Below are 22619 nucleotides of genomic sequence, written 5' to 3' on the forward strand. Positions count from 1 at the left end.
AGCAAAATCTTGGCTTGATGCCGAGTTTCCAGACACTGGCCCAGGAAAATCAACCATCCAGGATTGGTATGCTTAGTTTAGACGTGGTGAAATGAGCACCGAAGACGGTGAACACAGTGGACGCCCAAAAGAGGTTGTTACCGACGAAAACATTAAAAAAATCCACAAAATTATTTTGAATGACCGAATGACACTCTAAAGATATCAACTGAACGTGTACATCAAATCATTCACGAGTATTTGGGTACGAGAAAGCTCTGTGCAAAGTGGGTGCTGCTCGAGCTCACTTTTGACCAAAAACAGCGACGAGTTGATGATTCGGAGCAGTGTTTGAAGATGATCAAGCGTAATAAATCCGTGTTTTTGCATCGATATGTGACAATCGATGAAACATAGCTCCTTCATTTCACTCTGAAGTCCAATTGACAGTCATCCGAATGAATTGCACACGATGAACCCGCTCCAAAGCGTGGGAAAACGCAACAGTCGGTTGGCAAGGTTATGGCGTCTGTATTTTGGGATGCGCGTGGAATAATTCTTTTGACTATCCTGAAAAAGGAAGGACCATCAACAGCGACTATTACATTGCGTTATTGGACCGTTTGAAGGGCGAAATCGCCGAAAAACGGCCGCATGTCACAATTCAGTGAAAACGATGGCAAAAATCCATGGATTGGGCTTCGAATTGCTTCCTCATCTGCCGTATTTTCCAGATCTGGCCCCCAGCGACTATTTCCTGTTCTCAGATCTCAAAGTAATGTTCGCTGAGAAGAAATTTTCGTCGAATGAAGAAGTGGTCGCTGAAACTGACGCCTATTTTGAAGCAAAGGACAAATCGTACTACAAAAATCGAAGAGTTGAAGGGCCACTACAATCAGTGTATCACCATTGAAGGGAATTAAGTTGACTTAAAAAAAACTAATTTTGCCAAAAATGTGTTTTGTTTACTGGTAGGCCGGGGACTGCTCATTTGACCTGTTACTGTTCTGTGGTAACGCGATTAGCTGCTCTTTAATTTTCTGGGTGAGAAAGGCGTGGAGCAATCTATTATTTCAACTTAAATTAACCTTCCCTGGTCAGCTAGGTTGTCAGACTTCAAAAAATATTCAGCTGTTATAAAGATATAAAAATTTGCAAATGAGAGGCAGAGAGGGAAAAGAGCAGATCTCCAACATAACTGGAAGCAATATCTGGTAGTGTTTGCATACTAGAAGCAAGGGCATCATTCTTTTGAAAATTACTTATACATTCTACAAATCACAGCTTATTTATAAACAAATATATGTATTGTATATACGTTCGACCAAAGTCTGGTAAATTCACTAAGCCTCTGGAGCCACGTCAGTGGAAATCAAAACTACTGGGTCACCCGGGGACCGTTTTCCAAGAAGAGGAAGGAACGTAGACGAGGGAATGCGCCACCACAGATAACCGAATAATAGAAAATATATTTACCGAAACGGTGCCACGCCGGTTTCGTCCCCAGTAGGCAATAAAGCCTCGTTTATTCGAGACAATTTCCTGTCGCTGGAAAGGCCGAGCATACTTTTTTCATTCGACCGAATTTGTCTCCGGGTGCATTTTCCACCGCGAACTTTTTATCAAGATCTAATTTCGGTAATGTTTGCAATGGTTATCATTCTATTAGTCAGAACGTGAAATATATAACCTCAGTATATTAGGAGCTTGCATTTAGCTGCAATTCAAAAGGGTATTTATTGAGAAAAATTGGTATAATATACAGTAATCAAAATAGTTTACTTCATTTTACCATGCTGGATCGATCTAAGGAGGTAGTAATCAGAAAGGGTTATCTCTGCTGAGTATACTCTTTGAGGGAGGCGGACTTGTATCCATTACAACTTTTGCAACGTGTAAGCAAGCGTTGCCATGCAAGAACCTTGGTAGACAACAGCAGTAACAGTTTCTTTTGATTTTTGTAGCTCGTAATATAGCAAACTTTGCTGATCCCAAAATATACACAAGATTTTATGGCCGTGAATATTCGATTTCTGCGTCGAAATATCTGGTTCTCCTAGACTAATCCATGCCTTTTTGTTCTTAGGATTATCGCAGTAGATCCACTTTTCATCGCCAGTCACATTACATTACAGGAAACTCGTATATTTTTTCCTGACAAGCAATGAAATATTGTCACTTTTCTTTATATTTTAACCACCTAATACAGAGCAATGGCCTTTTTAAAGTAGACCACAAAAACGATAATTATAAAGGACATTTCAACCAAAATGAAAAGAAAAACCATACATAATCAACCCGACAAAACTTACCCAAAATAAAAATATAAAAGTTTACATTGCGCTTTGTGTTGCATTATTAGTAAATCAGGAAGACTAAAGAAGACAAATTGGTAGTATATTGTTTCAGAATTGAAAATGAACTAAAATATAGTAAATTTGTTGGAAAGACTAGTAAAAAATAGGGTTCAGAATTCACAATTATATTGGAAACTCACGTTGACCCAATTGATTCCTGAAAATGCCTTAAAATAACAATTCTTCTTAAACCTCAATGATCAACTGCTGAAAGCAAATCTATAATTTGATAATTTATATATTATTATAATAGAATATATAGTCTATCGGGCTGTGTGACATATGGCCCAAGTTTTGTTGAAAGCACTTAATATTTATTAATTTAAGTACAAGAAAAATGGATTATTCTCTCTATATTTTTCAAACATTTCCTATCCATGAGTCCTCTACAAATATTTTTAAAACCAAGATCCTTCTACTCTATAATACCGCATTTCACTTTTCATATTCCAATGCTAAATAAACGCTATTCTGAATTTTATATTAATTATTTATACTGTACTTTTTCAAGGGTTTATGATATTAATTTAAAATGAATAAGGACGGAACCTCATTAATACATAAATATAAAATGAGGGTAAACTCAAAATAAGTCACAGTTCAAATAAAATATTCTGTATAATTGATAACAGTAAAAATACAGGACGTAAAAGAAGGGAATAGAAATTGAAAAGATGACGTTCCGAATTTGTGTTAAAGATAACGCCTAGTCCTGTCAGACTAATAGAAGTTTCATTGGCTTCAACTAAATTTTTGGCGTTTTTCTAAATAGGGTCAAAAATATTTTAAATATCATTTTATTTAAGAGTTATAGGAGTTACCAAGAAATTGGTATGCATCTATGTCCTGTACTTGGTATGATTTAGAATGGAAGACGAACCTTTAGAAATGCGCTGTAGTGGTGGTCATCAGGATCTGCTTTCAGCGCGTTTTATAGGTACGAGGCATAGATATAATGCATGTTTTCAAATGACATGTCTCGGAATAAAAGAAGTAAATACTTTAAATCGCTAGTTTCGAATCCTAGAGTAATACTTTGTTTATGTGAGGTCCAGCCAATCAGGCATCAGCTATATTACATTCCATCTGCTATATATGTCATGCTATATTACAGGCATCAACCATGTTATATTTACTACAAAAATTATTCGATTGAGACCCAACCCAAACCCAAAAATAATTGGCACAAGCGTTAAATGTGGCCCAACAAACGATTAGCGACTGATCAAAATTTATCAGTGAAATTCGACTTCAAAGGTATGATTACAAGTCATTTCTGCATCGAATAGTGACGAGTGATAAGAAGTGGATTTATTTTGAAAGCCCTAGGCGCAAAAAATCATGGTTATCACATAGCGAAGCCTGCCGATCGACTCCAAGGTCAAATCGTTTTGGTCTCAAGACAAAACTCTGTCTTCGGTATGATGGAAAAACGTCCAGAATAGGGTCGAAGACACGGTAAAATGATTTTACAGCACTATAACGCGCCGTCTCATAAAGCAAACCCGATCAAAGACGCCTTGAAAGGACATATTATCGCACCCGCCGTACTCTCCAGACTTTGCCCCGTCTGACTATCAACTTTTCGTATCAATGGGATCAATAAATGGCTCGATGGGATTAAAAATGGCTCGATGAATGATTACACTCAAAGGACAAACAGTTTTCTTGGGATAACATCCATAAATTTCCTGAAATATGGATAAGATGCATTTTCATAAAAAGTATGTAGTTTGTTTCCGAAAAAAAAACCGGTAATGACTTTCCGATACAACTGGTAGAATGCACAATCAACGTATCGTCTAGCTTAAAGATAATGTATACATTATTGACTTGTTCATCTACAATACTACAACATCTACGTTGAACAGTGTTACAATTTAAAATATTCATACTTTCAATGTACCTCCTCGAAAAAATTGTCACCGTAATAGCCGCGATATATACTTGTCGACTTTCTAACACCCTTTAAATTAAATCTCTGCGAGAACGGTCCCTATTCCCGGGTTTATGGGACGAAATTGAGCAAGCCGAAACGGCAAAGAGTGTCGTAGCTTCCGAAAAACACGGGATCGCGAATAAGTGGCGTTTTATCACCTCCGCGGGGGGTGCCAGCCGGGATCCCCCAACGTTTAGTAAATATATCTTCCATTATTCCGCGTTATCTAGGGGTGACGTTTCTCGGGTATACTGTCTGCCAGTTTCCCGGTACGGGAATGTGCCTCTGATGCATAGTTTTTGTTATTTAAACAGAACGACTGCAAATATTAGATAAAAACTTGTGTACCGTGATGAGAAAGTGGTAATATCTTTCTCAAACCATTAAAATGAAGTTGTCGAATTCTAGACAATGTCCTCAAAGTAGTTTCTTAAGTTAAGAGATAACCAAAAGTTTGATGGAGCTAAATCAGGCGAATAATACGGTTGCGGAATGACATAAGTTGCATTTTTGAGGAAAAAAATCGCAAAAAGTCATACAGTTATAGTTACCTAAGAGTTATCATCCAATTGTTCCAGCTTCCGAAGACGAATAGCGCAACATTCAAAATAATATTACTTCATAACGGTTTATCTTTGCGAAAGTAAATTTTCTTCTTTTCTTCGAAAGTCTTACTATCTTCTGATCACAGATAAATGTAGAAATTATGTTTCGTTTGCATTCACTACTAAAATTTCCAAATTTGTATCCATTAATATTGAGAGTTTAATATTTTGGTATAACTTAAACCATTTATAATTGTTTTTGTAGTTTATTTTATATTACTTTATTCATCAACTATAAAAAGTGTAACGAGAAACTCATTATTAAAACTACTGATTTTAAAGGTTTAATTGTAATAAGTTTGTTAAGTATTGCTGACAGTTTAGAAATACAAAAAATCATATTATTCTTCCCTATATAGTTGGACATGTTAATAACATTATTATCCTAAAACGTCATATTAGACCAAAAGTAAAGCAGGTCATATAAAAAATCAAGCAATTATATTGGTTAGTCGGAATATATTCTTTATTTGACCTAAAATCATATAGATTTGAAGTATAAATATGCGGTTGCACTAAAACATCATACCAACTAGTAATCCAACTTTGGCAGCGATCGACAAAGTTATCTTATCGCTACGTAACCAACAAATAACTGCACAGTGACCTCGAAATCAAGTAGATTTACGAAATTATTCCAGATTTTGCTGTAAAGCATCGGATAAGGTTCTATATTAAAAGATTGAAACGAACCGAAGTACCCAAATTATATATGTATAGTGTATAAGTGTTATTCTCATCTTTAGCTTAAGTAGTTTAATTCTATTTTAATGTGCGAAATATATATTGATGTATTTATCGCGTACTCATCTTACTTATGTATTAATGAAAGCACCACAGATCAGTAACAATAAATTAATTTGTAAATTAAGATTATACTAAACATATCTAATGTAAGATATAATTAATTTTAAAAAAATCTACGAAAGCAATTTATCCTGTCAAAATGTCCGTGTCAATGTGCCAATTAGGATTAAAAATTGTAATCTCTCGAAAGATTTTTGATGCATATAAAATTTACTTTACTAAAGAAGTGAAACAAGATGCATCTAGTGATATAGTAATCCAATTTCTCATATTCAAATTTCATTGTATAGATAAAGACAATATAATAATTTCAATTAGATGGAACCATCTGCCATCTAGTCCAAAAAAATAATTCCCGCTTTGATGACCTACTATAGTATACTTTAACAGTACATAAAAATTCACAATTTCTAAATAAGAATCTGTGTTATTTATAGCAAATTACATCTCGTGTGAATTTGTCGAGCATTCAACATAAATAATCTGGTTTAACTTCTTTCTCGCTCACTTAACACGATGTAGAATCAAAGATAATGAATGTGAATCATTAGATTTCTTAATAAATTCGTTGTATATTCATTAAATCACCTTTTTGTTAATTTAAAATGAATTGTTAAAGAATTTAAAAAGTACACTGTACATAACTAAAATAAAATTCCAGGTTATTTGTATCCAACACGGAAATATGTAAACACAAATGCAATATTAAGCAGCAGCAGCGGGATTTTGGTCTCGGAAATATTTGCACAGGCCTCGCCACAATGTTTTACCTGGTTTTGAATTATTATAATTCCACTGAAAACATCCGGAATTTCTTTGATTCTCTCGTACGGGAATATTAAAACCGTGTCGACATTACAAATAGTAATTTCACTCCTATTCGGACTAATTATCTTCATAAATATAGACAATAAGCTAATAGAGGTGGTCATAAATAACGTTATTTCGATCAGTGATACATTTAAGCAAAATTAATCATCGGGCAACTAGCTATTAATCAATAATTGTTTATTAAGTACTGTGTCATGTGTAAGCCGGTGTTGTTTCTGATCTGTCACTAATATGAAGCAAACATTTCGATCAAATTACCATTAATGTTGTAGTTCCAATCAAACATACAAACAACAATTAAATTTAGATTAAACAAGCGTAATTGGTTCATTATAGAAAGGCTATGAATTTTTTTTGCGTAATTTAAGACAATATTTTATTTTTTGTTAAAGTGTTACTAGAGATAAAGTAATCAATCGTCCGTCGACACCTAAACTCTACGAAAAAACACGACAGGCTTGTTACTACAATGGAAATACTGGTCAGCCAGATAATGTGATATTTACTCAAACAAGTGATAATCTAAAAGCGCGCAGGTCATACAAGGTTTCAGAGACTTAACAACACGACAATATTGAGGCAAATATGGCTTTACCACATCTATACATCTATAATGCCTGTATTACCTATCTATTTTCAACCATGTTCTTATTTATTTATTTATTTTTTGATATATTTTAAAATCTCCTTTTTACCAACGAGGGTTTGTCTGGAATGGACCTACTGTTTAACGTGGACTCCGAACCACTGTCCTCGGCATTAAGCCTACCGACTAGCCAGTGACCAAGTTAGAGACCATCCCAGAAGACAACTGGTTTTATTGAGATGATTATTCCTTGACGGATTTTCCACTGTTGCCTATTTATTTAATTTTGTTGAACAAATTACAATCACAAGCAAACTATATCCATGCCTCAGCATGATTCGAACCCGCGACTATCGCAACACTAGACATTGATGTTTTTCTAATTTACACAAACAAGGATTCATGTTTGTTATACATAGAATTTATACTTTATACAATGTTTGTTGAAAAGCAACAAAAGACGAGAGAATCACTGAGATAATGTAAAATCCTATCTCAGATTAAAGATAAAAGCCTCAGACAAGCTGTATTTGGACGTAAAAGAAACTAAACTTCATGTTAAATTGGTTTAAAATTTATAATTTTTAAGAGATAACAAAAATCCACTTATTTTTCGAAAACACACTTTTCTTTGTATATTTTGGAAACTAAAAGTTGTATAAAATTCAATATGCTAGCGTTGATTTAATACAATTTTCATTAACTTCAAATCATTTGAACGGAAGTGACAGTAAAAATATAAAAAGGGCAATAAATCCTACTTTTTCACGACTATACCTGGTAAAAGAACAATTATTAGTAAGTACGTAGTAAAAGTACATCAATCAATTTAACGTAAAATGATTTATAATACCTGTAATGAAATCTACAAAAAAGTGAGATTATTTAATTGAAAATGAAAAAATATCCCAACAAACCTATCAAAAAGTCTGCCTGAAAGATGAGGGAAACTATGAACTATGAACAACACCATCACCGTTTCTTTTAATAAAGCTTCCAAATAAAAAATAAGCATTCTGTATTCTATAACACTAAGAAAATTGACATATAGTATATTCAAAGTTTTTTGTACATACGTCATCAAGATGTTTAATTAATTTAGTATTACCTACCGCAAATTTTAAATTTGTTTTAGAAACAGACAGTACTTTCCTTCTCATTTTATTCTAGTCAAAAAGAGACACAATATTGTCTGATTAGTTCGAACACCTTAAACGAATGAGCCTGTCAAAGTCGTCCGGTTGTCAGACGTATGTAAAATTCTTGAAAGCACTAGTGAAATGAATTAACAGAACTTATATAGCCTTATGAATCAATCAAGATTATGGTTCTAATAAGTATGACAACATAATCATTTAAATATAGAAGAAAAAAATCTATTTTTCTTGTCTACATACATTTATCGAAAACCCGCTACTTCAAAAACCAAAGCATTTAAAACTTTTCGCTGAAAGGTTTCTTTTTTGCGAGAAATATCAAGCTTCATCAGTTGGGTACTCAATTACTGCGAATTTTTTTTCGGCGTACCTTCGTTCCTCCAATATTTACAAAATTTTCCACCGTATTTCCTGCTATCGATGTGGAAAACTGAATTTTTATCCGAAAGGAACATTCATCTTAAGTTATTTCCCTGTTGATTTCTGATAGCAAAAAGGGTCCAAAGATAAGAAAAGATCTATCTTTTCAGATATGAACCTTTTATTCCGTAAATAGATAAAACATATATATAATAAAATCAATAGATCAGAAAATATTAATACTTGTATTAGCAGGGTGGATGAAATTAGATAGCATCTTCTCTAAATCCTTGAAAATTAATTAGTACCAGTAACATTTTCTCCATTCATTGATCAAATAAAGACATCAGGTTATATTTCGAACATTTTTTAAACTTATTTGTTGAGCCTTCTTTATTTTCGACTTATCTTTTGGTGTTTCTTTTTCAGTACCGAAATAAATTAAATGAACAACAAAATCAAAGACTCAATCAACAGCGAGAAGCTCTTACCGCACGACAGGAGGAGATGAGCGCTATTGATAAACGAATATCCGAGCTGCAGGAACGATTGCAACGCAAGAGGTTGCTGAATCAGCAGCTGGCTAGCCAGATCAGTGCTGCATCGCATAAAGCTGCGTATCAGCAGTTTGTTAGGTGAGTTAAAACTCTTTTTTATAGTTTTTAATGGTAAAATGTGGAGTTATATGGTTAATGTTTCATAATTTTTTAGTTATTTCAATCGTTTATCATTTTATGATATGTCAATCAAGTTGGAATGCAATTATAATGCAAATATTCAAGTCTCTTGATGCTAATAGCAACCACAACTACAACTACACTTAACCATCTGTTCCACCATGTTAAATTCCAATTTCCCAGTTGCATTTCGGCGAAAATCCATTTCCACGAGCTTCAGAATTTTTAGGTCCTTACTAATAGCCAATTTGGTGCGGGTTTAATTTGCTTTAGCCTCTTTTATCTCGGCTGTTCACGTATTAAAACCAAGCAAGTCCAACTTTAACGTCCTTTCGCTGACTGGTTTTTGTTCTGCACGTTTCTGTTTTTGTATGTACAAATAGTAGTCGTAAACATTAAACAGTTACATAATTTAATAACTTAAGACTGATAATTAGTTTCTTATTAATGTTATTAAAACCGCATGTTTTAACTAATTGTAATACATAATTAGTTTGGTTATTAATATATATATATATATATGATATTCAAAAAATCAAATAAAAAAATCATCTGCAATCTGCATTACAATTAACAACTTTTTTGCAAACACTATTCAATAACAGAATGTTCCATCGACTATTTTGTCCATTCGATATTAATATATTTTACCTTTTTTTTTGGAAAAAGTGAGGTAAAATATTACAAACCACATTGAATGAATTTCAGTGATCTTAATATATATAATTATAATGACTTATAATTTCTTAACATTTAGAATAATTACATTATAGAGAGAGCGACAGAGAAAATATTTCAAGCTCAAAAATATGTTTAATCAAATATGGAGATCACTCTCAGTGCTCTTATTTTTAAAAGACAAAAATGTTAATACAAAAATAGGGTAACACAACACATAACGATTTACGTCTTTTTACTTTTTGTCTTCCTACTATCTGGTGGAATCATAAAATATGCATTCCTATGAAAAAAGTTCAATAACAGAATGTTCCATCGACTATTTTGTCCATTCGATATTAATATATTTTACCTTTTTTTTTGGAAAAAGTGAGGTAAAATATTACAAACCACATTGAATGAATTTCAGTTATCTTAATATATATAATTATAGTGACTCATAATTTCTTAACATTTAGAATAATTACATTATAGAGAGAGCGACAGAGAAAATATTTCAAGCTCAAAAATATGTTTAATCAAATATGGAGATCACTCTCAGTGCTTTTATTTTTAAGAGCCAAAAATGTTAATACAAAAATAGGGTAACACAACACATAACGATTTACGTCTTTTTACTTTTTGTCTTCCTACTATCTGGTGGAATCATCAAATATGCATTCCTATGAAAAAAGTTCAATAACAGAATGTTCCATCGACCATTTTGTCCATTCGATATTAATATATTTTACCTTTTTTTTGGAAAAAGTGAGGTAAAATATTACAAACCACATTGAATGAATTTCAGTTATCTTAATATATATAATTATAGTGACTCATAATTTCTTAACATTTAGAATAATTACATTATAGAGAGAGCGACAGAGAAAATGTTTCAAGCTCAAAAATATGTTTAATCAAATATGGAGATCACTCTCAGTGCTCTTATTTTTAAAAGACAAAAATGTTAATACAAAAATAGGGTAACACAACACGTAACGATTTACGTCTTTTTGCTTTTTGTCTTCCTACTATCTGGTGGAATCATAAAATATGCATTCCAATGAAAAAAAGTTCAATAACAGAATGTTCCATCGACTATTTTGTCTATTCCAAGAAAATATTTCCAGCGAAAAAATATATTTTTTTTTATTAAATATAAGCTGTTATTCGCAACACACAGCTCAACACAACCTTCCATCGGCTATTCGCTTCTATTCCACATTAATACTGAATAACAGAGTGTTCCGCCGGCAAAAAATGTTACAGTTTGGATGATAAATTGGAAATTAATATCAGTGATCTTAATCCAGACCTGGGATTGTTTAGGGAGAGATCAAACCTTGTAGCATGCAACCTACAGTAACAACGATATTGTCCTATAAAACATAAGCCATACCCGTTGCCAACTTGGTTTTAAAGACAGTGGTTCCTTTTTGATCGAACTCAAGGTATTAAACCTTACAGACCGAGATGGTGCAACAAAAACTAGAATAACTCGTAACCGAACGACATTTGATTACATCCGCAATAAATCAAAATCGTTTGCAGTACACGTTTAAAGTTCCGCATCGGCCAAATGCGTCTCTCTGAGCGTTATTTAAACTTTTCTTCGGAAACTTGAAAAATATTCATTGGATTCCGGCGTCATTTCCCGCCCTCCCGTCTCGCCTCCCGCCACCCCTCCGATGTCGTCGCCGACGAAGATCAACGAAATTTCGCTGCGTTTCGGAACTGACGGAGGAGTAAATCAGAAAGGATCTCGCCTGACATAAATGCGATGGGGAAAAATTTAAAAGCTGTCCGAAGTGCGACGCGGCATAGCCGGTGAATAAAAATGAAATCGTCAGAAAGTTTCTTGTTTTGTGGCGGGTGTTGTCCCCTTGGAGGGTTGCAGAAATTATAATTAATCCTAATCGTGATTTTTTTATATATTTTAAAGTCTCCTTTTACCAGATATGGGTTTATCTACACTGGACCTACAGTTTAACGTGGGCTCCGAACCACGGCGAGTGACCAACTTAGAAATCATCCCAGAAGACATCCGGTCTTACCCAGCCTGTTTACTGCGTGACTGGGATCATTTTCCTTGTCTGATTTTACACTCCCCTTGCCTAGAACAATCACAAGTATTAAACAATCACAAACACAAATTTACGATAATGTCCCAGCAGGATTCGAACCCGCGGCTATCGCTACAGTAGGAGAACCGTCCTGTTGCCTTTACCACTGCGCCACCATGCCGGTAATCGTGATTTTTGTTTTACAGTTTTATGTTGGTTTCCATGTTGTAATAAACGGTTAGGGTTACGGCTTGATAATTCTCACTAGTCCATGTTTATTTTGAGCGTTTTTAGGAATTTGATGTATTAGTGTGTTCGGAGTCTAATTAAGGGCTTTTAAGGAAAATATTATCGGGCCTATAAATTACAATATTTGTACCATCGGGTACATTTGTAACCAACTTGATGTTCTTACTGAAGAACATCGAATGATCTGTGAAGTCTATAGCAATCATACTTCATCGATATCAACATGTACTTAATAGTTTCGATGTTTTAAAAGTTTGGGGATGGTGAATATCAAAAAATGTGTCGATTCGTGAATAGCCCCAAAACATACATCGTTCTTTCAAAATAGATAAATAAATAAAATATGTAAATTATTTGAAAGATGGCAAAAATTAGCGGATATCGATAGACAATGTTTTGAACAAAATACAGTGTATCGATTTTGCATAATAAAGCTTGAAATTTAAAAAAATCTAGAAAAAAAATTATAGACGAAGGGAACAAAACACATGTATCAAATTTCTGGAGAAATACGGTTAACATTATTACACTCAAACCTGTTCTAATATAGAACAAGCTTTTATGTCTAGATCTTACTTATCGCATCTTTCAGTCTGATATATGCAGGACGTCTTGTTTTTTGAACCACCAGAGCCATATTAGTGGTGCGATATAACACCTATATCCTAAAAAAACCATTAAAGAGATGTAAGTCACGGATGGATAAAAATGGGTTTAGGTAGGTATTAAGCTAAACTGTGTGTATATAGTATAATATAAAATACGTGTAGTAGATAGGTTAAAATAAGGTTTTTAATTATTCTTATTTAGTTATTACAACGATTATTATGTACATGTTTTATTTTAAAATGTTTTTTTTTGTATTAAAAATCTAAGTTTGATTATTTTTTAATTTTTAATTTATTTTTTGAAGTCGATTAAATTTTTTTGTTAAAAATATTTTAAAAGTATTTGGAATAAATAAATATAATCATTAATCGAAAAATGTATATATAAAATGTAATGGATGTAAGCCATGGATGGATAAAAATGGGTTTAGGTAGGTATTAAGCTAAACTGTGTATATATAGTAAAATATAAAATACGTGTAGTAGATAGGTTAAAATAAGGTTTTTAATTATTTTTATTTAGTAATTACAACGATTATTATGTACATATTTTATTTTAAACTGTTTTTTTTGTGTTAAAAATCTAAGCTTGATTATTTTGTAATTTTTAGTGAGTACCTTATTTATTTTTTGAAGTCGATTAAATTTTTTTGTTAAAAATATTTTAAAAGTAATTGGAATAAATAAATATAATCATTAATTGAAAAATGAACCCCTGAGCAGATTTAACATTTTTCAAGCAAGACATATAATATGGAAGAATATTTGATAAAAAGCACCTTATATAAACACCCAAAAAAGTAGTTTTGCTGGTAAAAAAATCGCAATATTTCTTCGACCATAACGATAAATTATAAACCGTACTAAAAAGTAGGTCAAATTTCAACACAAAAAAAAACTTAATCATTTTATCTCATTTATAACAATATGAAAATAATTAACTTTCAAAGGCGGATCTCGGATCTTCGGTCGCGTTCAGAGCAAAGTTCAGAAACATCAATAACGTCAATTTAAGTTTTTAATAAAAGATGAAAAGACGACTCTGACCTCGCCATGGACGCAATACAATTACGTACCATCGTCGGCCCTTCTTAATTAATCCAATCATTTCTGTCAAAGATGCTCCAAACATTGTACCAACAATAAAAACATTAAAGAAACAAATTCGGTTCGAAATGCGCGGTTTTAGAAAATTCAAAATACTCGGTAAAAAATTATAGAAATATATTTTAATTCATTTTCAAGGTATTCTGTAGACTGTAGGTTTAGATATTGTGTTGGAACAGAGTTTTCAGAGGTATACCGGAAAGTCATTACCGGTTTTTAATAGATGTCACTAGGCGTATGTATGCAATATTATGATTTGATACATATGTAATTTTATTCTACTTTACGATGGCTACATTTGCTGATGATACTGCGATTATAGCTGTCGGAGACAATAGTGAAGTAAGAAGTCTCACAAAAATTACAACATAAATAATTGGCAAGTGACAACATAAATAGACACAAGCTTAAGCAGATTGGAAAATAAGAATTAATGAAAGTAAATCTGTATAAGTGTATTTCACCTATAAACAGACCGTACAAGCACCCATAACATTAAATAATACTATCATTCCATATAGCAACAACGCTAAATATCTCGGAATGAATCTTGATGTAAAACTTCGCTGGAAGGAACATATAAAGAAGAAAAGAAAAGAACTGGAATTGAAATATAGGAAAATGTACTGGCTAATTGGAAGATAATCACAATTATCACTACATAATAAATTGCTATTATATAAGCATATATTGAAACCTATATGGACATCCGGAGTTCAATTATGGGGATGTTCTGCAAAGAGTAACACTGATAAAATACAAATTTTTCAGAACAAAGTCCTGAGAGGTATTGTGGGTGCACCTAAATACTGTAGGACTGATTACCTACATCGAAACCTTCAGATACCCACAGTCAATCAAGAAATCAAGAGAATTGCAAGGAGGCATGAGGAAATACTTGATTTTCATGAGAATATTGGAAGTATTACAGCTTTTGGATACCACCAGAACAGGACACAGACTCAAAAGAATCAAACCATCCAATCTTGTGTAGTCTTGTGTAGTGAGGTGCATATATTAAAAAATATAGCAGTGACATGTATAAACAATATTTCACCAGAGACTTTTTTAAATATATTTATACCTTTTTTAAAATGTCAAGTTTTGTGCAAAAGTTATCTTTTGCTGGTAAAATTTTAAGTTGGGCAACTCTAACTTTAAAGACATGTGAGGCGTGGTTTTGAACATTCAAAACTGGTGCAAGAGTGTGCCCTCACTTTCTTTTCTTGTTGGTTGGTATATTTTTTCGTATGTTGCTTCCTGCGGTGGAAGCAATTCCTGAATCCCTCTCTCCATCATTTTTCCAACTTCAGTGACTATGTGTTCTTTTTTTCTCTTATTCTATTGTATATTTCACAATTTTTGGTTCATTCATTACTGCCCTTGGCCTGCACGCATTAAATTTGGAGTAAAACAATTCCTCTTCCCCTATACTTACTATGAAGATTTCCTGCTATCTTTGGAATATCTAAATTCATACAATTTTTATTACATTACACATTTTTAAACGCAAATTTTAAATTTGTGATATCTCCGAAAATATTTGTTTAATTTACATGCTATAAGGAACCATATTGATCTATATTAATTGCACACTGTATTTAAGGTACTTAATTCGATAAGGATTAATGCCGTATTGCTTAAAATAGCTTCGTAAATAAGCCATTTTCTCACGTAAAAAGTAAACAATAAAAATGGTTAATGTGGGTTATCCCTAAAAGATAAACATATACCATCGCGGACTTTTTTGTAGACCTTTTTATGGTGTACAATACTGTAGTACATTAATTTGATCTAACTCGTAGGGTTAGGCAGCGTTTTTGCTAATTGCTAAATAAGCCTAAAAAAAATAGGTTGATTTACGACATCACGTTAGAAACCTCTAAAATTAGCAATGTTGCCTTAGTATATTATGCATGTATTATACATATAAACCTTCCTCTTGAATCACTCTATCTATTGAAAAAAACCGCATCAAAATCCGTTGCGTAGTTTTAAAGATTTAAGCGCACATAGGGATATAGGGACAGAACAGGCGACTTTGTTTTATACTATGTAGTGATTAACTCTTGTGGCTTCACCGAAAACATAATAATGTCCCTAAATTTTCACATCACACTTCACCACCCATATATTTCTCAAAATTTTGACGAAATAGAGCTCGACGTAATAACTGCTAACTAAAAAATAATGCGTAACCTAATAAAAACTCAATAAAGCTCGACGTTTCGGTCTTTTATATCGGCGCTTTCACATATTCAAAATCAATCATCGATCTACGAGTGGAACAGACTGCGTCAAAGATAATAGAGTTTTGACAAGATAATGATTGATATATCTCACGTAGGTTTTGTAATTATTATTCGACATAGACTACACCGACGCAAACCCGTTGTCTATTCTTAGAGATATCGATCAGGTTTGCTTTTTAATGATCCAAGCCATTATGTCAAAATTAATTAATCGGTTAAAATATATTTTTATTGTTATTTATTAAGAAGGTTGTTACGAAGGGCGTTCCAGAGTATTGTCATTTTGGTTTCGAATGGATCTCGTTGGACTATTTAAGAGGTGTCAAAACCAGTTATTTTTTATTTAAAACAAATACAAACTCTATTTTTTAGAATGCAGTGGTATTCCGTCAATATAAAGAATATATTTTACACCAAAGCTCTGTAATTTCGTTTTCTTGCGTAGTTAATTATCCAGAAATGCAGTAAAGTGAAACTGGGGCACTTCGCCCTTAAACTTGTGGTAATCAGAAGGCGCTATGTCTTCCCATTCGAGCTACAACAGTGTATCCTTCATAACTCTTGTAACGTATAACCAAATGTTATCATACAAAAAGATGACTTTGCATCTATTAGTTGCAGTTGCTGGTTTATTTCTTGCCACAATACATTGTTCAATCTGTTCTGCTCATCTCACATTGATAGACATTTGCAGTAACAATTTCGTCATTTTTGGATCTTTATGATACCATGTAAAGATCTAGAAACAGCTGATCATCAACTGGTAAGCTGACTGAATATTCTTGGAGAACTGGAGCTCGGTATTCGTGCAATAAGTCTTGAAATTCATTATTTTTGAGCCTCTTAGGTCCTCCAGGTCCTTCTTTGTCGAAGGCACGACAATTGGGATATGATCGAGGTCTAAAAATATTCGATGCTCTTGCGAAGAAGATTTCTTCAAACCAAATAACAGAAGTAACGAATATTGATGATGAAATTTTGAGTATTCGATGATAAGAGTATATATATACTGAAAGCCCTAATGATATCTAACTGTTATTTCATGTAAAAAGTTCTAAAACCTTGGAGACCTTTCAAAACTTTAAAAATATATATTAGTAATGTGATACTTACAATAACACAGGTCTGGAAAAATTTTTCTAAAAACTGTTTAGGATAAATAACGTAATCTTTATAATTTTTTTGATATGCCAAATCCGAAAACGACCTCCTTTTGTCATAGGACGACACGTTTCATGACAATTTCAGTGACTATGTTAAACGAATCTTAAATGTTATATTGTCCTTAGTCACGTCAACCTCTTGGACTTTGTGAGTGGACCTACTGCTTAACGTGGGCTCCGATCCGCGGTCCTCGGCCTTCACAGTTTAGTTTGCAAAGAACCAATTCCAAGTTCTTAATTATCAATGATATAACAGGTCAATTGAAAAGTCCCCGGCCTGACACATAGATAGCCCTACTAGAATTAAATCCATATGTTTTTTAGTTAGGCCTAACCCTCAAAAGATCCGTGTATAAATTTGACAGCTGTCGGATCATTAGTTTGTGAATTATAGCATTTTGAGTGAAGCAACTTTTGTTATTGTGAAAAAAATGGATAAAAAGGAATATCGCGTGTTGATATTGCTTTTTGAAGGGAAAAAATAAAGTTGAAGCCAACTTGGTTTGATGCCGAGTTTCCGGACACTGCCCCAGGAAAATCAACCATCAAGGATTGGTATGCTAAGTTTAGACGTGGTGAAATGAGCATCGAAGACGGTGAACGCCACTGCGCCCAAAAGAGGTTGTTACCGACAAAAACATTAAAAAATCCACAAACTGATTTTGATTGACCGTAAATTGAAATTGAATGAAATAGGAGACACTCTAAAGATATCAACTGAACGTGTACATCATATCATTCACAAATATTTGGGTATGAGAAAGCTCTGTGCAAAGTGGGTGCCGCACAATCTCACTTTTGACCAAAAACAACGACGTGTTGATGATTCGGAGCAGTGTTTGAAGATGATCAAGCGTAATAAACTCGAGTTTCTGCGTCGGATGTGAATGAAACATGGTTCCATCATTTCACTCTGAAGACCAATGGACAGTCATCGGAAAAAGGAAGGACTATCAACAGCGACTATTATTACATAGCGTTATTGGACCGCTTGAAGGATAAAATCGCCAAAAAACGGCCACATTTAAAGAAGAAGAAAGTGCTGTGCCACCAAAACAATGCACCGTGTCACAAGTCAGTGAAAACGATGGCAAAAATCTATGAATTGGGCTTCGAATTGCTTCCTCATCCACCATATTCTCCAGATCTGGCCCCCAGCTCGCTGGGAGGAAATTTTCGTCGAATGAAGATTTGATCGCCGAAACTGAGGCTTATTTTGAAGCAAAGGACAAATCGTACTACAAAATTGGTATTAAAACGTTGGAAGGTCACTATAATCAGTGTATCACCCTTGATGGGAATTATGTTGAATAAAAAACTAATTTTGGTAAAAAAATGTGTTTTACCATGGTAGGCCGGGGACTTTTCAATTGACCTGTTATTGAGGAGAAATATCAACAGATAGCTAGTATTGTATGTCAAGTGACACTCGACCCTTCATATCAATCAATATAAATTTAATCAGTCAAAAAAAAACACCCAACATATGTTTTTTAATAAACTTCATATTTTATCAGGTTAGCGATTATTAATTTTAATCCTCCACAGACCGTCGTAAGCCCATTACGTTCGAGCCCAATTACTAATTAATGAGGGAATACAATTAAAACTGTCGCATTTTAAACGTTACGCCACTTGTTTCAGGTTAACCGGCAACGGGGAGCAAAACAATCAGGCGTTCTCGCGCAAAGAGCAACAAGGCAATAACATGGCTCCCAACGGACTGCTGCGCAGCAATATCGCAGCAGTCGAACCGTACAACCATGTTCCTCTACAAACGAATCAACAAATTAGGCCAATTAATCAAAATCCGGAGGTGAGTAAATTGATTCTGGCTCATCAGGAACGGTGGATTCCGTGAGCTGTGGGCGTTCGCCATTTAGGGTTTTGCTTCTAATTATTATAAATATACCGCGATATATGTAATTTAATTTGCGTGTAAACCATGACGGTTTTTATTGTAAAAAAATTATTAAATACAACGTGGGGCAAAAGTCCCGGTACCATTTTGATTGCCTATACCTTTTCTTAAAGAAAAAATATGTAAGTTGGTTTCCATAAAAAGTCGGTCAACTTTCGGCTCTTTTAAGGCATTCTTCATGACATCCTGCAACATCTGTTCCTGTGAATTTCTTCAATTTCGTGACGAATATTGTCTTTAAGATGTTGAATTGTTTGGGGCTTATTCACTGAAAAACCCCATAAGAAAAAGTCTGGTGCTGTTAAGTTCGGAGATCTGACTGGCCATACTAAATCTCCACGTCGCGAAGTTAGTCTTCGTGGAAGAACGTCATTCAATAATTGAATTGTCATTTTCAATTTATCATCAATTTATTAATTTGTTGTCTTTAAACTTTTTTTGGTCATCCATTCCTCTCTTTGTCATTGGCATTCAAACCAAAACCAACAACTGGAATATGACGGAGCAATATCGTCATAAGCTGCTGCAAACTGTAACAAACTTTAATAAAAAATATTCGTCCCGCGACAGCAACAACAGCATATAGGTTGAAAAGTAGACACTCCCCTAATAGAGCGTCAGCAATGACGATAATGATGATAATACTCTTACAAAACTGTCATCTTCACATAGCATTATTTACAAAATTGAAAATAAGGAAAAAACAACAGAATCTCCTTTAATTTTTACAAAAAAATCGTGAAAAAATCATAGATTTTCTTTTAAAGCGAAAGAAGTTTAACGCTGAACATCTTTTCAAAATCTTTGCTACTAAAGTTTTTCCGAGCTTAAATTAATTATCCCCCTTAAAAGTTTTTTAATTGCTCGCTTTATATCTCGACTTACACCCTGTCTTATATCGTATTCGTGCAGCCGAAGTGGCCATAATCCGTTTAAACTGATCGAGAAGTTTATGTAACGATAAACCGACAATCGCGGTCTCACATTGACTGAAGTTGGAGAGTGCATTAGACCAAGTTAATAACTGGCCTGGTCGGGCAATGATAAATTACCGCCATTTCACCGACAAGCGTTCAGAAATATCGATTATTTTTATTTAAAAAGAGCTGGATTTTGAAGTGCAGAAGTCGATCAAGGATGTTCAGCACCCGTCGTGGCAAATACCCCAGAAATCAAGTTGAATCATCTTACATCACAACTGAGACATGAAATTAAAGAATGAATGAATTCCTGCATAAGCTTGGTAATAATACTAGTTCTGATTATTCGCTGTGGTGAGCTTCTAGAAACCTAAAAGGACCTGTCATGCAAAGGACTCCGATGAAAAATGAGGAGGAGAGCTGGGCCAGAGATAATCAAGAGAAGGCTACAAGATTTGCAGACCACCTCAAGGGGATGTTTCAACCCCATAAAGTCGATGACGTTAAATCGTTACTCTACGTCATTGGACAACAACGGATTTCCACAAATTCCATTTGTTCTTTATTCAGACTGCAATATGCACCACAACTGTGGTAGGTGGCATGAAACAGCCGGCATCTTATTCCGGATTACGAATTAGAGTAGAATTTAGAATCATATATAACTCACTGATACTTCAGAGTCAAACAAGAAGATGTCTATTCTAACTTGAGAAACATAACAGCAGGTGTGCCACAGAGAAGTGTATTGGGACGAGTCATTTATTGGTGTACACTAGGGGCTTGCAATCCTAGTCGTTGGAGATAACACTGAATCAACCGAAAAGTTAACACAAACAGCTATTGCCAAAATACAATGCTACACAGAAAAAGGGCGTATTAAAATGAACCAAAATAAATTAGTGTATACTGATTTCACCAACAATTACTAGTATATATAAATGATCAATTAGTCCCGTGTGGAAATACAGTCAAATATCTTGGTGACTGACTCTTTGGTATCTTGAAACTCAGGGGGAAGCCACATGTTAAGAAAAAATGTAAAGAACTCAAGCTGAATTATAAAAAGATGTACTGGTTATTGGGTAGTACAGTCCTGTCAGTATAAAATAAGTTTTCAGTTTACCAACAACTTTTCAAACCAGTAGATTTCTGGTTTATAGCAAAACAAGGTACTACGGAGTATTTTTGATACTCTATGGTCATATTTGTAGTGACTATCTGCATAGAAACCTGAACGTAGAAACACATTATCAAGGACTATGCCCAAAGACACGAACAAAGGCTCCGTCAGCACATCAATATTGAAGTTCTCCAGCTCCTAGATAATGACGGCTTAGCGAAAAGATTAACGAGAGTAAGACCATTTGGGTTAGTTCATTGATGTTATAAATAATACTCAGTGCACATTATATACGGTGATATAAATATTAAACCCAAAGTGTCTATCGTAGAATAAGCACTTTGTAATTTTAAAACCGCAGCAAATTAGCATAAAAACAAATAACTTATTAGTATTGATTTACTAGATTGCTGTAATGAATTAAAAAAAACAATAATTTAATAAATTTCGTCTTCCAGCATACGGCATATCATCCAACATATCAACCAAACCATATCAAAGGTGAACTAAATGCAAACATTAACGAGATCCAAGATGTTACGAAGAAGATGGCCAATATGTACGTGAGGCAGGAAGAAGAGAACCAGCAGGATTATCCCGCATCGAAATCCGACCCGAAGTATCAGACTCTGCCCTACAACACTAAGTTTACCGTGAATCTTCTTCCCAACAATAATAAATTGACCAAAAACGATTTAAACATCAACGAGAAGGAAGAAAACAATTTCATATCGAACGCTATCAATCCTGGTAGCATTATACAGGCTGCTCATATGACAGTGCATAGTGCCCCTTTAAGTCAGGTGGGTATATTTACATTTATTCCATGGTATTTTGTATGATGCTATTAACCCATTTCTTCCCCTATTGTTCTTTTTACAATTTTACACAATATTCAATATTTTTTCAACAAGTTGGTTATTATGCGATCAAATAATTTATAAAATACAAACCAGTGAGGTTTGGGTACAAGCTTTTGGCACTGTGTGAAGTTGAACGCTATATAACAGGCATCGATGCTTAAATCTCAGACAGTACTGATGATGGTTTGGTATAAGAATGTAAGAATTAAATACTGTTTTAGTACTATGCCATTGTTGATTATTAAGAGCTCATACCTACGGATACAGTCAGGGACATTAGGACTAAGAAATATTCTATCATGACAAAACAAGAAATATAAAAAAGATCAAGGTTATTCCAAACATTCTTTTGATAAAATTAATGAAATGTTAAGGGTCTAATGGATATGACAACA

General features: G+C 33.7%; 1 protein-coding gene across 5 annotated transcripts in view; it reads left to right on the forward strand.

The window, feature by feature from the left end:
* ASPP (Ankyrin-repeat, SH3-domain, and Proline-rich-region containing Protein) overlaps positions 1 to 22619 on the forward strand; it is a 454315-nt gene that overhangs the window by 420361 nt on the left and 11335 nt on the right. For all 5 annotated transcript variants that reach the window (XM_076417461.1, XM_076417462.1, XM_076417464.1 and 2 more), the window contains 3 exons: positions 9051 to 9256; positions 19042 to 19213; positions 21820 to 22164. In XM_076417461.1, the coding sequence (XP_076273576.1) occupies positions 9051 to 9256; positions 19042 to 19213; positions 21820 to 22164 (723 nt within the window). The remainder of the gene's footprint in view (positions 1 to 9050; positions 9257 to 19041; positions 19214 to 21819; positions 22165 to 22619) is intronic.

Source organism: Rhynchophorus ferrugineus, unplaced genomic scaffold (assembly GCF_030347505.1).
Source record: "Rhynchophorus ferrugineus isolate W39M unplaced genomic scaffold, kcgeb_rfMv2 rfM11, whole genome shotgun sequence".
Lineage (NCBI taxonomy): Eukaryota > Metazoa > Arthropoda > Insecta > Coleoptera > Curculionidae > Rhynchophorus > Rhynchophorus ferrugineus.